The sequence below is a fragment of the Gopherus evgoodei genome, chromosome 9, assembly GCF_007399415.2.
Source record: "Gopherus evgoodei ecotype Sinaloan lineage chromosome 9, rGopEvg1_v1.p, whole genome shotgun sequence".
Taxonomy (NCBI): Eukaryota; Metazoa; Chordata; order Testudines; family Testudinidae; genus Gopherus; species Gopherus evgoodei.
The window spans coordinates 52,046,976-52,059,057 of record NC_044330.1 but is presented as its reverse complement, the minus strand read 5'-3'; the positions used below and the strand labels follow the sequence as shown (position 1 = coordinate 52,059,057).

General features: G+C 50.5%; 1 protein-coding gene across 5 annotated transcripts in view; it reads left to right on the top strand.

The window, feature by feature from the left end:
• The window catches only part of DGKG (diacylglycerol kinase gamma), a 139,596-nt gene that overhangs the window by 54,689 nt on the left and 72,825 nt on the right, over positions 1–12,082 (top strand). For all 5 annotated transcript variants that reach the window (XM_030575609.1, XM_030575611.1, XM_030575610.1 and 2 more), the window contains 3 exons: positions 4,096–4,145; positions 5,564–5,638; positions 6,486–6,605. In XM_030575609.1, the coding sequence (XP_030431469.1) occupies positions 4,096–4,145; positions 5,564–5,638; positions 6,486–6,605 (245 nt within the window). The remainder of the gene's footprint in view (positions 1–4,095; positions 4,146–5,563; positions 5,639–6,485; positions 6,606–12,082) is intronic.

Sequence of the window (12,082 nt, the reverse complement as noted above, 5' to 3'; positions counted from 1 at the left end):
CTGGGGGAGCCCCAGCCCCATTGACTGTCAGTGGAATTTTGGCTCCTCTATGCCTAAATCCTTTTGGCAAATGAGACAGGCATTGCAATGCTGAATGCCTATAGCTTTAAAACCTGGCCTTGGGCTAAAAACATCCAGCACTGGCTAACACTGAGTCAGCCTTGTTGGGAGCCCTAGCTTAGCAGGGCCACATCTTCAACACCATCTCAGAGAACCTCACCCAGAGCAGGCTGAAATGACCCAGTGCTGACTACACTGGCAGCCACCAGGGCCGGCTTTATGAACTGTGGGGCCCGATTCGAATACCTGGCGTCAGTCTGGGGCTTCGGTGGCATTTTGGTGGCAGGGGGTCTGCTCCAGGTCTTCCATGGCACCAAAGGACCCCCACCGCTGAAGACCCCGGAGTAGATCCCCTGCCGCTGAAATTCCTCCAAAGACCCCCGGAGTGGACCGCCACCGGGTGAGTAAAAAAAGATATTAAAAAGGTGCCCTGGCACGGGTCCCTCTTAGGTGCGGGGCCTGATTCCAGGGAATTGGGGGAATTGGCCTAAAGCTGGCCCTGGCGGCCATTGGCAACTTGTCTACACTAGGGCTCCCAGCGTGGCTGACGACAGTGGCACAAGCACCAAGGGGAAATTCTGAGAACATGTCCCTAGAATAGACAGGCTCCATGGGGAGCCAGAGTGCACAGCAGGGGATCCTGGGAGCTAGCGACTGTCTATTTTCAATGGTTCGCAGAACACGCACAAGACTTATTTATAGATTCTGTTTGTGAGCAGCAATAAGACAAGAAAGGCCATGCATTGCTGGGCAATAATTACTCATCTCTTCCGCTGTGCTCATTAAAATTGCTTGGCCTTCTGCCCGAGGCTTGCTTTAGTCATTCACTGGTGAATGCACTGCCTGCTGTGTGCCGCTGCTTGTTAGCCGACACAAAGATTGGTGGCAGAAGGAAGATGAGCGAAGAGCAGGTTATTGTGCCGAGGGATGGATGCTGCTACCAGCCTGTGTCTGTCTGAGGATCATGCACATCAAACAGTTGCAAGGGGAAGAGGTCCTTGTCATATTAGCAGGCAATGCAATTGCACAAAGCCAGTGCTTAATTCGTATTGACAGAGGTGCCGGGGCTCAAGCAATTAAATGCTGAGGCTCAGGCAATGTTTTTTACATGCATAACTGATGCAGCAGCAGCAAGCCCAGAGGTACCTGGGCTACGAACTGCCACACCTAGAGGTGCCGGGGCTCAGCCCTTTCAAGCCCTGGCACAAATTAAGCACTGCATGAGGCTGCCCCCTAGACCCAGTCCAACCCTGGAGCACAAGTGTGGCCTCCGTTGTCTTTTGTTTTTATGATTTTTCTAAAGGGGCCTTGTTATAGTTTTAGGGTTTGGAGGAAGAGATGATGCTCACTGTGGGAGAGGGTGGGGCAGTATCTTTTGGTAGGTTGTTTATGAAACCATCTTGAAAGCATCTTAAAATGTGTTCTATTGTGGCAGAATTTCTAGTGGCCCTATATAAACAGGGGACTCGAGGTGTTGGGCGTAAAGTGTGTTTATTGGAGCAATTCCGTCTTTGCCACCTTCATTGCTCTCAGACTGGGTTTACACATCACTCTAAAGCTGGAAAAAAGACAAAATGTAGCCAGAGACACTGGGAACCCACAGCTAACTAGATACACAATGGCTGCAGTTCTTGAGAGCAGTACTAGCAGCGAGGTGATTTGACAAAATGAGCAGGGATCGTTTCCCACACACTGCTCGTGATACCCACTGAATTTCCCATTCACACTACATAATGCCTCTCTTCATAATATGACTGTCCCTTTCCTGTCTTATGGACTCTGATCAGCAGTGAAACAGTTAACAGTGTTGCTATTTAAGGTGTCATTAGACTCCAGAGTCAATGTCTCCTTAAATGCGTGGGGCAGTTCAGACATCTCAAAGCGATTGTCTCAGGCTATCTGCTAGGGTGACTAGATAGCAAACGTGAAAAATCAGGATGTGGGGGATAATAGGTGCTAAGAAAAAGCCCCCAAAATCGGGACTGTCCCTATAAAATGGGGACATCTGGTCACCCTACTGTCTGCAGATGCAGGCAGATCTCGCCATACTGGTCTAAGTGGGGTTCATATTTGGAAGGCTGTCTGTAACCAAAAGTGCTTTTCTTTTTTTTTTTTTAATAAAACATTACATTCTGGAGCTCATGCCACAGCCAATAGGGGAAAGTCCCTGCATGGTGAGAGACTTTGAGGTGGCCCAGTCCAACCCTGGAGCACAAGTATCAAGCTGTTAAGCCTTAAGCAGTGCAGGAGAGTTTATATTCTAAGATTAAAACAAACAGTTCCCCGGGTGCCAAGAATTTACTGGCTCCCAGCCAACGAAGTCAGGCGGGAGAAGTTCAATATCACCTTCAAATCCTCCTGTATCTGAGGATCAGAAACAATTACATGTTTGTCCTTCAGGGCTGCCCATGCCTCCGATGTGCTGAGAATGCCTGTCTCCTGTGTTCTTGCTTCTCCTGCCATACCCAGAAGGAAGTGAACTACTCCCTACCTGTTACCTGGCACTGTCCATCTGTAGAGCACTAGATGCTTTGCAAAGGAGCTCATTTCCCAGATGGGGAAACTGAGGCACAGAGCGGTGAAGTGCTTTGCCTAAAGTCACCCAGCAGGCCGGTGATTGAGTCAGGATCCAAGTTTCCTGCATCCTAGCCCAAGGCTCTGTCCACTAGACTGCACTGTCTGTCTAGCAAATGTCTTGCTCTTCTGGAGTAATGTTGACCCCGTTTTGCAGGGATGGCCAACCTGAACCTGAGAAGGAGCCAGAATTTACCAATGTACATTGCCAAAGAGCCACAATAATACATCAGCAGCCCCCTATCAGCTCCCCTCTCCCACTCCCAGTGCCTCCCATCTAGGGTGACCAGATGTCCCGATTTTATAGGGACGGTCCCGATTTTTGGGTCTTTTTCTTATATAGGCTCTTATCCCCCACCCCCTGTTCCGATTTTTCACACTTGCTGTCTGGTCACCCTACTCCTACCCACCGGCAGCCCCGCTGATCAGCACCTTCCCCTCCCTCCCTGCACCTCCCCATCACCTGTTTCGTGGCATGCAGGAGGCTCGGAGGGGGAGGAACAAGGGCATAGCAGGCTCAGGGGAGGGGGCGGGAAGGGGTGGAGTGTGAGCAGAGCCTGTGGCAGAATTAGGGGTTGAGCAGTGAGCACCCCCTGGCCCATTGGAAAGTTGGCGCCTGTAGCTCCAGCCCCCAAGTCGGTGCCTATACAAGGAGCCTCATTAACTTCTGAAGAGCCACATGTGGCTCCAGAGCCATCGGTTGACCACCCCTGCTGTATTGGTTTGATGGTGGGTGTTACTGCAGTAGCACCACTCCTTCCCTGTAGAGCACATGCTCCAAAGGCAAAAGCTGAGGGCGGGGAAAGGGCTGGGATCGACACCCATCTAGCTGCCCAGGCACACTGGCTGTCCACTGAGGTCTGTCTGCAAGCCCCCACTTTGCTAGCTCTGCTCCCTGGCGGTTCTGGCAACTGCCACTGGATTGAGCGCTGCTTGCTTTTCAGTCCTTGTCTTGAAGTCACTTGCCACTACAGCTGCACGGTCTTGCTTCCCCTCATGGTGGTGTGGAGAGCACCCGGGTCGGGGGAGCCTTCGTCTGTGGGGGTCTGCGTTTGAGGCAGATGATGTTCCTATGCCCACCGCCACTCCGGGGTTGGGGGCAGAGTGCTGATGGGGACGAGGGGCGATGGGGACAGTGGGCCTGGTTCTCCACTGCGTCACTCTACCTTAATGCCAGCGCTATTCCATGGAGATCCGGCATTGCTCCAGCATGGCGCTGGAGGCTCTCAGTCTGTGTACGTATCTGGGGATTGGTGGTGTCCAACTGACTGTGCTTGACTGAGGAGAGAGGAACAGCTGGCTATGCCATATTCCCACCTCTGAGAGGGTCTGGGCTGGAGGCTGCAGGTTCAGTGGCTGCATTCCTCCCAGGAGCGAGTGCCAACAGACAAAGAGGCAGCCCCAGGCGCTCGCCCCATGTTCCACTGTCACTAACATCCCGTGTCTTTGTATCTCTTACAGTTATGTTTCGTCTCTACGATACCGATGGCAACGGCGTCCTGGACAGCTCGGTAAGCCCTAGCATGTAGAGCTCTGCACGCAGGGAGACACCTGCCTGTAGCCACACAAGCTGACTGATACTGGGGGATGGCAGCTGGGTATGCGAGGGCAATACAGGGCCCTAGGAGGCCCTTGGAGAGACACTTGCAAAAACCAGCTCTGTCCTCCCAGCCATTTCTTTATGGAATATGTATTGTCTCACAAAGAGACCACTAGTTCATCGGGCCGGCCAACAGAGAACTGTAGTGTTTATGTGCACTGCAGCGGAGCATCTCTGATGCACTGCCATAGGTCTCTGCTGGCCATTTGGCCCAGGGCTATAGACGTATCACCTCCTTCTGGCCAGGCAGCCCCTTCGTGGCAGTCACTGTGCAAAGAAGCTACCCAGATGCAAGTGCAGTCAGTGCCTCTCCCTCAAAGAATCACCTGCTTCTCACTCAGCCATCTTGTTTCTAGGTGAAAGAGAAGGACATGATTTCCTCAGGGTCAATGCCCCACCACAGCAAAAGCCACCGTCATAGCCACACCCCTATTCCGGGCAGAGAGAGAGAGACCCCCACACACACCTTCAGTTCTGAGCTTTGCGCTCTCTGGTTGTTGCAGGTTCCTGCTGAGGCCCCTACATTAATTTTGCAGGAATCCCTGCTATCTTTCTTCCAGCCCCCCCACCTCCCCACACACACACCACCATTTCTCTGTCTTGTCCATTTGGGACAGATTCTGATATGCTTAGTCACCTTGACTGGCACCTAACTCTATGAATAGCCCTGCTGAGAGAGAGGCTGCTAGAAACTGGGATTCCCATTGCCTGGGGAACTCCCTGATGAAAACAAAAAAGTAGGCCTGAAACCAAATGGAAAATATAATATCTGCATGTCCCACGGAACGGGAACCTCAACATTTCATATGGAAAAAGTCTCGGTAACATTTCCGTTGGGTCTTTTCACAGTGTTTCTCCAGTTCTCCCAGTGGCCCAGAGCCCCAGCAGCCTGCCAGAAGAGAGCTGGGGAGCCTGAGAGCCAGGCATCTCGGGAGCTGGGTCTCCCAAGGCTTGTGGGCTGCCAAGGAGCTGGGGACCTACCAGCCCCCAGGGATATGTGTCTACACTGTGTTTTAACATCAGCGGGTTTAACAGCGCTATGTGGACGTACCCAGGCAGGCTGCTAAGGAGCAGGTGGGAGAACTGGCAGGAATCCCGCCACTGGAATCTCAATTCCAACTAAACACTCTTTTCTGATGGAAAATGTCCCACCTGCTCTCCACTGAAACCAGTGGGACTGGCTGGGGTGTAAGGTTGGGCGAGGGCTTGCCTCTCTGTGTGACTCTAGCCCAGCAGGGCTCTGGTCCACATGCCTTATCTCCCGCCTGCTCATGTCCCAGGGGCAGTGCTGATTGTTTCTCTTTGGTTCCTCCTTTCATCTGAGCTCAGGAGCTAGATCGGATCATCAATCAAATGGTGCACGTGGCAGAATACTTGGAGTGGGACTCTACGGAGCTCAAGCCGGTAAGTGACAGCGGAGCCTCTGACTGCTGGGCAGGGGGCGATGGTCGGGAGAGACTGAGTGGGGAAGACTGAGGTGAATTCCACCTGAATGAACTGCTGGTGCTACGAGCTCGGAAAAACACCCCTGCCCCAAGTGTGACTCCCCAGAGATATCCCTGTGTGGAGGCACTGGGCTCCCCACTCCTGGGCTTCTAAACAGGGTCTTTGCTGTTCAGGAGCCTTCTGCTTGCTCCTGGCAATTAACTGCGGTGGAAATATCAAGGATGGAGACCCAAGGTGAGAAATAGGCAGGACTAGATTAATAGCTAAGGAACAAAGATCCCATCTACATGCATCTGTTCTTAATCCTCCGGGGCTGTTCAGAGAAGAGGTGCTTGAAGAGACCTGATGGACTAGTTAGGAGGGCGTGCCAGTGTAAGGGATGGGAGAGAACATGGAGAGGGCTACACTATGAGGGGTAGATAGGGCTGGTGGAAATGTTCTGGGCTTTGGGGTTTGTGCTGGCCTCTTGGAATGGCATAGGCCTCTGCCTTGGGTCACTGATCCGGTAATGCACTGGTCATTGTGCAAGGCGTGTGCGATAGAATCATAGAAATGTAGAACTGGAAGGGACCTTGAAAGGTCATCAAGTCCAGGCCCCTGCCTTCTCAGCAGGACCAAGTACTGTTCCTCACAGATTATTTTGCCCCAGATCCTAAATAGCCCCCTTAAGGATTGAACTATCAACCCTGGGTTTAGCAGGCCAATGCTCAAACCACTGACCTATCCCTTCTTTCCCCATGGTGCAATGAGCAGGATCACTAACTTCAGGAATATGGGGACTCCCATGGACTCTTGTTTCCTCTAGATTTTGAAGGAGATGATGGAGGAAATAGACTATGATCATGATGGCACCGTGACGCTGGAAGAGTGGATCAGGGGCGGCATGACCACCATCCCCTTGCTAGTCTTGCTGGGGATGGAGACTGTGAGTACCTAGGGCTGGGCTTAGATGGGACAGGCCCTACAGGGCTGGTCTCCAGAGATGTACAACCCAGGGTTCAGGTATAACTCAATTGCCAAGCACTTGGCTGGAGGAACTGGGGCATGGCAGAGGGGTAGGGGAACACTTCCTTCCTGCAACAACTCTGCCCAAAGAATAGAGTTCTGACCACGCCAGGGTTAAAATGAACACAGGGGCAGGGCAAGCTATGCAGCGTTTGCTTCTCCTTCACCCTACTCCAGGACCATTACAGCCCCCACAGAGCTCCTTTGCGGCCTTCCCAAGGACTCCATTTGGCATGCGCTTTGTGGCAGCATCCCAGGTGTGAGTTCACCTCTAAGATGGCTGCACTGGGCCAGTGTCCCAGCAAGGGCCTGGGAAGATCTCCACTTACATATCACCCTGGGCCATTATTCTGCACCTACCCCCTCTGCTGTGCATGTGTGGTGTTCGAACGACTCCTCTTGATACAGACGCCTTCATGCTCAGGTATTGCCTGGGGGCAGCAGGAAAACCACCCTGCTTTCTGATGGGGGCAGGCTGGTCTGATTACTGCCTGCGATTTGTAATGGCAGTGTTGACGGGGGTTAGACAATGAATGGTTACAAAGGACATAGGCAGAAAGGTCAGATGCTGGGGACAGCTGGTGGAACATTCAGAGGGCAACATAGGACCACAGGAGGGCACCAGAGCCTCACAAACTGAACGCTCGCAACCATGTCTTCTCACCCTCTTTCCAGCCATGCTGTGGGGAGTGCATGTGCTGCACAGAGCCAGCCCTTTGACAGGAATCAGGCTGCTTGGTGACTAGATAGAAAATGAATGGGGCCTTCCTTAAAGACCAAACTGTCCTTTCAAATGTCTTCAGAGTGCAGGAGGGACAGGTTGGAATGGCAGGAGGCCACTGCAGGCCAGCTCCTCAGCTGGCATCTCTCAGCTCCACGCTGCTTTGCCTCAGCTGCGGAGTTAGCCTGGAAGAAGGGTCTTGAAAATGAACAAATACAAAATCTTTTTAAAGTCCCGATTCACAGGCAGTACGTGGGCATGGGGGGAAACGGCAGCTCAGATACATTTTAAAGGGCCAGAGTTACACCAGGGATGAATATGGCCCGAAACTTTTCCAGACAGTCTCTCTTCACCTACTTGCCAAGGCCTGAGTTCAGGCTCTGAGGCTTCTCTGTGTTCTGTGGTCTAGTCTGATAGCGTTCAGTGCAGGGTGGGCCATGCTGCTCCAGCTGCCAGTGGGATCAGCAGCTCTAAGGAGAGACACCTGAGGACAGAGATTTTAGATCTTGAAAGAGAAAAGTGCTTTTGGTTGGCTGTTAAAAGGCGTTTCCACTGGGGCAATAGAAACTTCCTAACAGTGGGGGGCCCATCAGCACCCAAAACCATGGCCCCACCGCCTCACACTGCCCCTCTCCAAGGCCCTGCCCCCACACCGCCTCTTCCTTCTGAGGCTCCGCCCTAGCACTGCCTCTTCCCCCAAGACAGGACTGGCGCTACCATTTAGGCAGCCTAGGCAATCGACTAGGGCACCAGAATAATTGGTGGGCGCCGTTTTGCCAGAGGGGGCGGCAGGTGGCTCCAGTGGAGTTGCCACAGTGGTGCCTGCGGAGGGTCCGCTGGTCCGCGGCTCCGGTGAAGCTGCCGCAGTCTGTCTGCGGACGGTCGGCTGCTCGCGCGGCTCCGGTGGACCGCCTGCAGGCATCACTGCAGCAGCTCCACCAGAGCCACGGAGCACCGGACCCTCCGCAGGCACGACTGCAGTGGCTCATGCGGAGCCACGGGACCAGCGCGCGGGGCAGTGAAATTGCCATCCACCTAGGGCACTCAAACCCCTAGCGCCGGTCCTGCCCCAAGACCCTGCCCCATGCCACCTCCCTCTCCAAGACCCCTCCCCTTCCTCCCATTGCTCACCCTTACTGCCACGGCCCCCTGCCCCGCGGTTCCAGCACCCCTGGTTTCCACTTAAGATTTCAGTCTCTCTCTTGTCTCAGCCATTTGGGATCTCAAGCACACCAGGCTTGTTGTTTGCATGTAGAATCTTTTTTTTTATTATTAATCATTTCAAAAATGTGAAGAGCGGGTCAAATATTTGATGATAGCCCAGTGTCTGCTTCGGGACTGATTCACTGTGTGATGAAGTACAAGGGGTAGAGTTAAGGTATTTCCTGACTTCCAGAGGTTAATTATTCATTCTGATGTTCTTTATATGTAAAGTGTATATTAGGCCTGAATTCATCCCAGTAAAATTTGCTGTCTGTAGTCATTTGAAATGTGAAACGCATTCACTGCAGCTGTATTTGTGCTCCTTCTTGTGTTTGACCTCCCCAGATAAGCTAGCGAACAAACTGACTGGCAGGAATGTTGAAGGGAACAGGGAATTTTAAGACTATTGGAAAGTGCCTGTGACTTAAACCTGAGCCTAAGAGCTGTGCTCATCCAATCAGGGAACACAAACGTATTGTGTGTAATCTCTCGAGAATCAGTACAGCTTGAAGGTTGAACAAACTGGGCACAGGCTGAGCCGGAATGATTTGCTTTAATTGTTCAGCAAGTGACTTTGCATAGCAAATACATTGGAATCAATTGTAAGCTATTTGTGGGCAGCTGGTAAACAGAAAGAGGCAAAATGAGTGAAATGAATTATTTGTTAAACTCAAGTGTGTGAGAGATTGAGAGAGAGACTATCTATCTGGGAAATTCCTCTCTAGATCGCTGGGTGACTGGAGCACCACTGTTTATACGGAAGCGAGCTAGGATTCTTCGGTACAGAAATGATGGCCTTTACAGTCCCAAAAAATAAGATGACAGCCAGCATCATGGGGCTGTTGGTTCAGAGTGTTCTTAGCCGCCTAATATTGGAAGAAGGTTGAATAGTGCCGGATGGTTTTGTATTTGTTTATAGCATGGTCTTCCCCCAAGCTATCGTTAATAAGGAATGTGTCCACGTATGTAGGTACCAAGCTGCCATATTTCCACCTGTTCAGGAGGATCTAGCAAACCAGAAAGCTAGATGTGAAGCATATTCTATGTAATAGTTTAACTTGTACATCTCTTTGCCTGGCACACTATGGGTACGTCTACACGGGAGGTATGATTTCCAGCTCGTAGAGCTAGCATGCTAAAAATAGAAGTGTGGCTGCAGCAACATGAGCAGCTGGATGGGTTAGTCACCCCAAGTATGATCCTGTCTGAAACCTGAGGCACATACTTGGGTGGTTGTCCCATCCCACTCTTTACGTTGCTGCAATGATATTTCTATTTTTAGCACACTAGCTTGGTCAGAGCCAGAGCGGGTATGTCTACTCAAGCTGGAAATGATACCTCCTGCTCCAGTGTAGACATACCCGAAGGGACAACCTTATCTGCAGGGATTTCCGAGTTCCCCAGCAAACGGGCAATTCCACTACTTCTGCTGGAAGGCTGTTCCAGAGTTAACTACATTTATAATTAGAAAATTTTTCCTAATCTCTAAACTAAATCTCCCTTGCTGTGGATTAATCTCATTGCTTCTTGTCCTCCCTTCAGAGAAAATGGAGAACAGTTGATCACCATCTTCTTTATAATGGCCCTTAACATATTTGAAGATTGTTATGAGGTCCCCCCCTCTGTCTTCTCTTCTGAAGACTAAATGTGCCCAGTTTTTTTGCCTTTCCTCATCAGTCAGGTTTTCTAAACCTTTTATCATTTTTGTTGCTCTCCTCAGGACTCTCTCCAGTTTCTCCTCATCTTTCCTAGTGTGAGACACCCAAAATTGGACACAGTCTCCAGCTGAGGCCTCCCCAGTGCCGAGTAGAGTGGGGCAATTACCTCCCGTGGCTTCCATACAACACTGCTATTAAAACAACCCAGAATGATATTCACTTTTCTTGCAACTGCATCCCATTGTTGACTCATATTCAATTTATGCTCCACTATTACCCCCAGTCCTCTTTAGCAGTACTATCACCTGCCCAGTTATTCCCCAGTTTGCAGTTGTGCATTTGATATTTCCTTCCTAAGTGAAGTACTTTGCACTCATCTTTATTGAATTTCAGCTTGACGAATTCAGACCAATTCTCAAATTTGGCAAGGTCATTTTGAATTCTAGTCTTGTCCCCCAAAATGCTAATAGCCCCTCCCAACTTATTGTATAAACATACTCTCCGCTCCATTATCCGAGTCATTCATGAAAATATGGTCTAGTACCGAATACAGGACTGACCCCTGCGGGACCCTGCTAGAGACACCCTCCCAGTTTGCTGACCCCTGCGGGACCCTGGTAGAGACACCTTCTTTGTTTGTCAGTGTTTGACTCTAGGGAGCTTTTAGAGCAATGGGGAGAAATGGGTAAAGCTACCCAAATGACCTGCTATTTTCCTTAAACACACAGTGGAAAAGCACAAGCAGATCAGCTGCCTTCTCCAGACAGAACCTCAAACAGTCCCTGGTGTCAGCGAATTGCTGCCCCATCTACCCTAGACCCGCACTATGCTTCTCCCTAACTCCCTGTCATAAACAGATAATTAAGAGTTAATAGAACAGAAGTACTTCATCTCTCTTTTGCCTGTAAAGGGTTAACAAGATCAGTGAGCCAGGCTGTCACCTGACCAGAGGACCAATCCTGGATACTTTCAAAACTTGAGGGAGGGAAATTTTTGTGTGTGCTGTTAGTGTTTGGTTGTTGTTCACTCTGGGGGCTCAGAGGGATCAGACGTGCAACCAGGTTTCTCTCCAATCTCTCCGATACAGGCTCTTATAAGTTCAGAATAGTGAGTACTAGGTAGATAAAGCGAGTTAGGCTTATGGTTGTTTTCTGTATTTGCCAATGTGTATTTGGTTGGAAGGAATTCAAATGTGTATTTGGCTGAAAGGAGTTCAAATTGGTATTTTGCTGAAAAGATTTTAATTTGTACTTGTATACTTAGGCTGGGAGGGTATTCCCAGTGTCTATAGCTGAAAGACCCTGTACCTATTCCATTTTTTAAATTTACAAAGATAATTTTCACTGTTTTTTCTCTCTTTAATTAAAAGCTTTTTTTGTTTAAGAACCTGATTGTTTTTTTATTCTGGTGAGACCCCAGGGGACTGGGTCTGGATTCACCAGGGAATTGGTGGGGAGAAAAGAGGGAAGAGGGAGAGAGAGGCTAATTTCTCTCTGTGTTAGGATTACTTTCTCTCTCAGGGAGAGTCTGGAAGGGGGAGAGAGAAGGAGGAGGGGGAAGGTGGATTTTCCTCTCTGTTTTAAGATTCAAGGAGTTTGAATCACAGTGATCTTCCAGGGTAACCCAGGGAGGGGAAGCCTGGGAGAGGCAATGGTGAGGGAAAGGGTTTACTTTCCTTGTGTTAAGATCCAGAGGGTCTGGGTCTTGGGGATCCCCGAGCCAGGTTTTGGGGGGACCAGAGTGTACCAGGCACTGGAATTCCTGGTTGGTGGCAGCGCTACAAGTACTAAGCTGGTAATTGAGCTTAGAGGAATT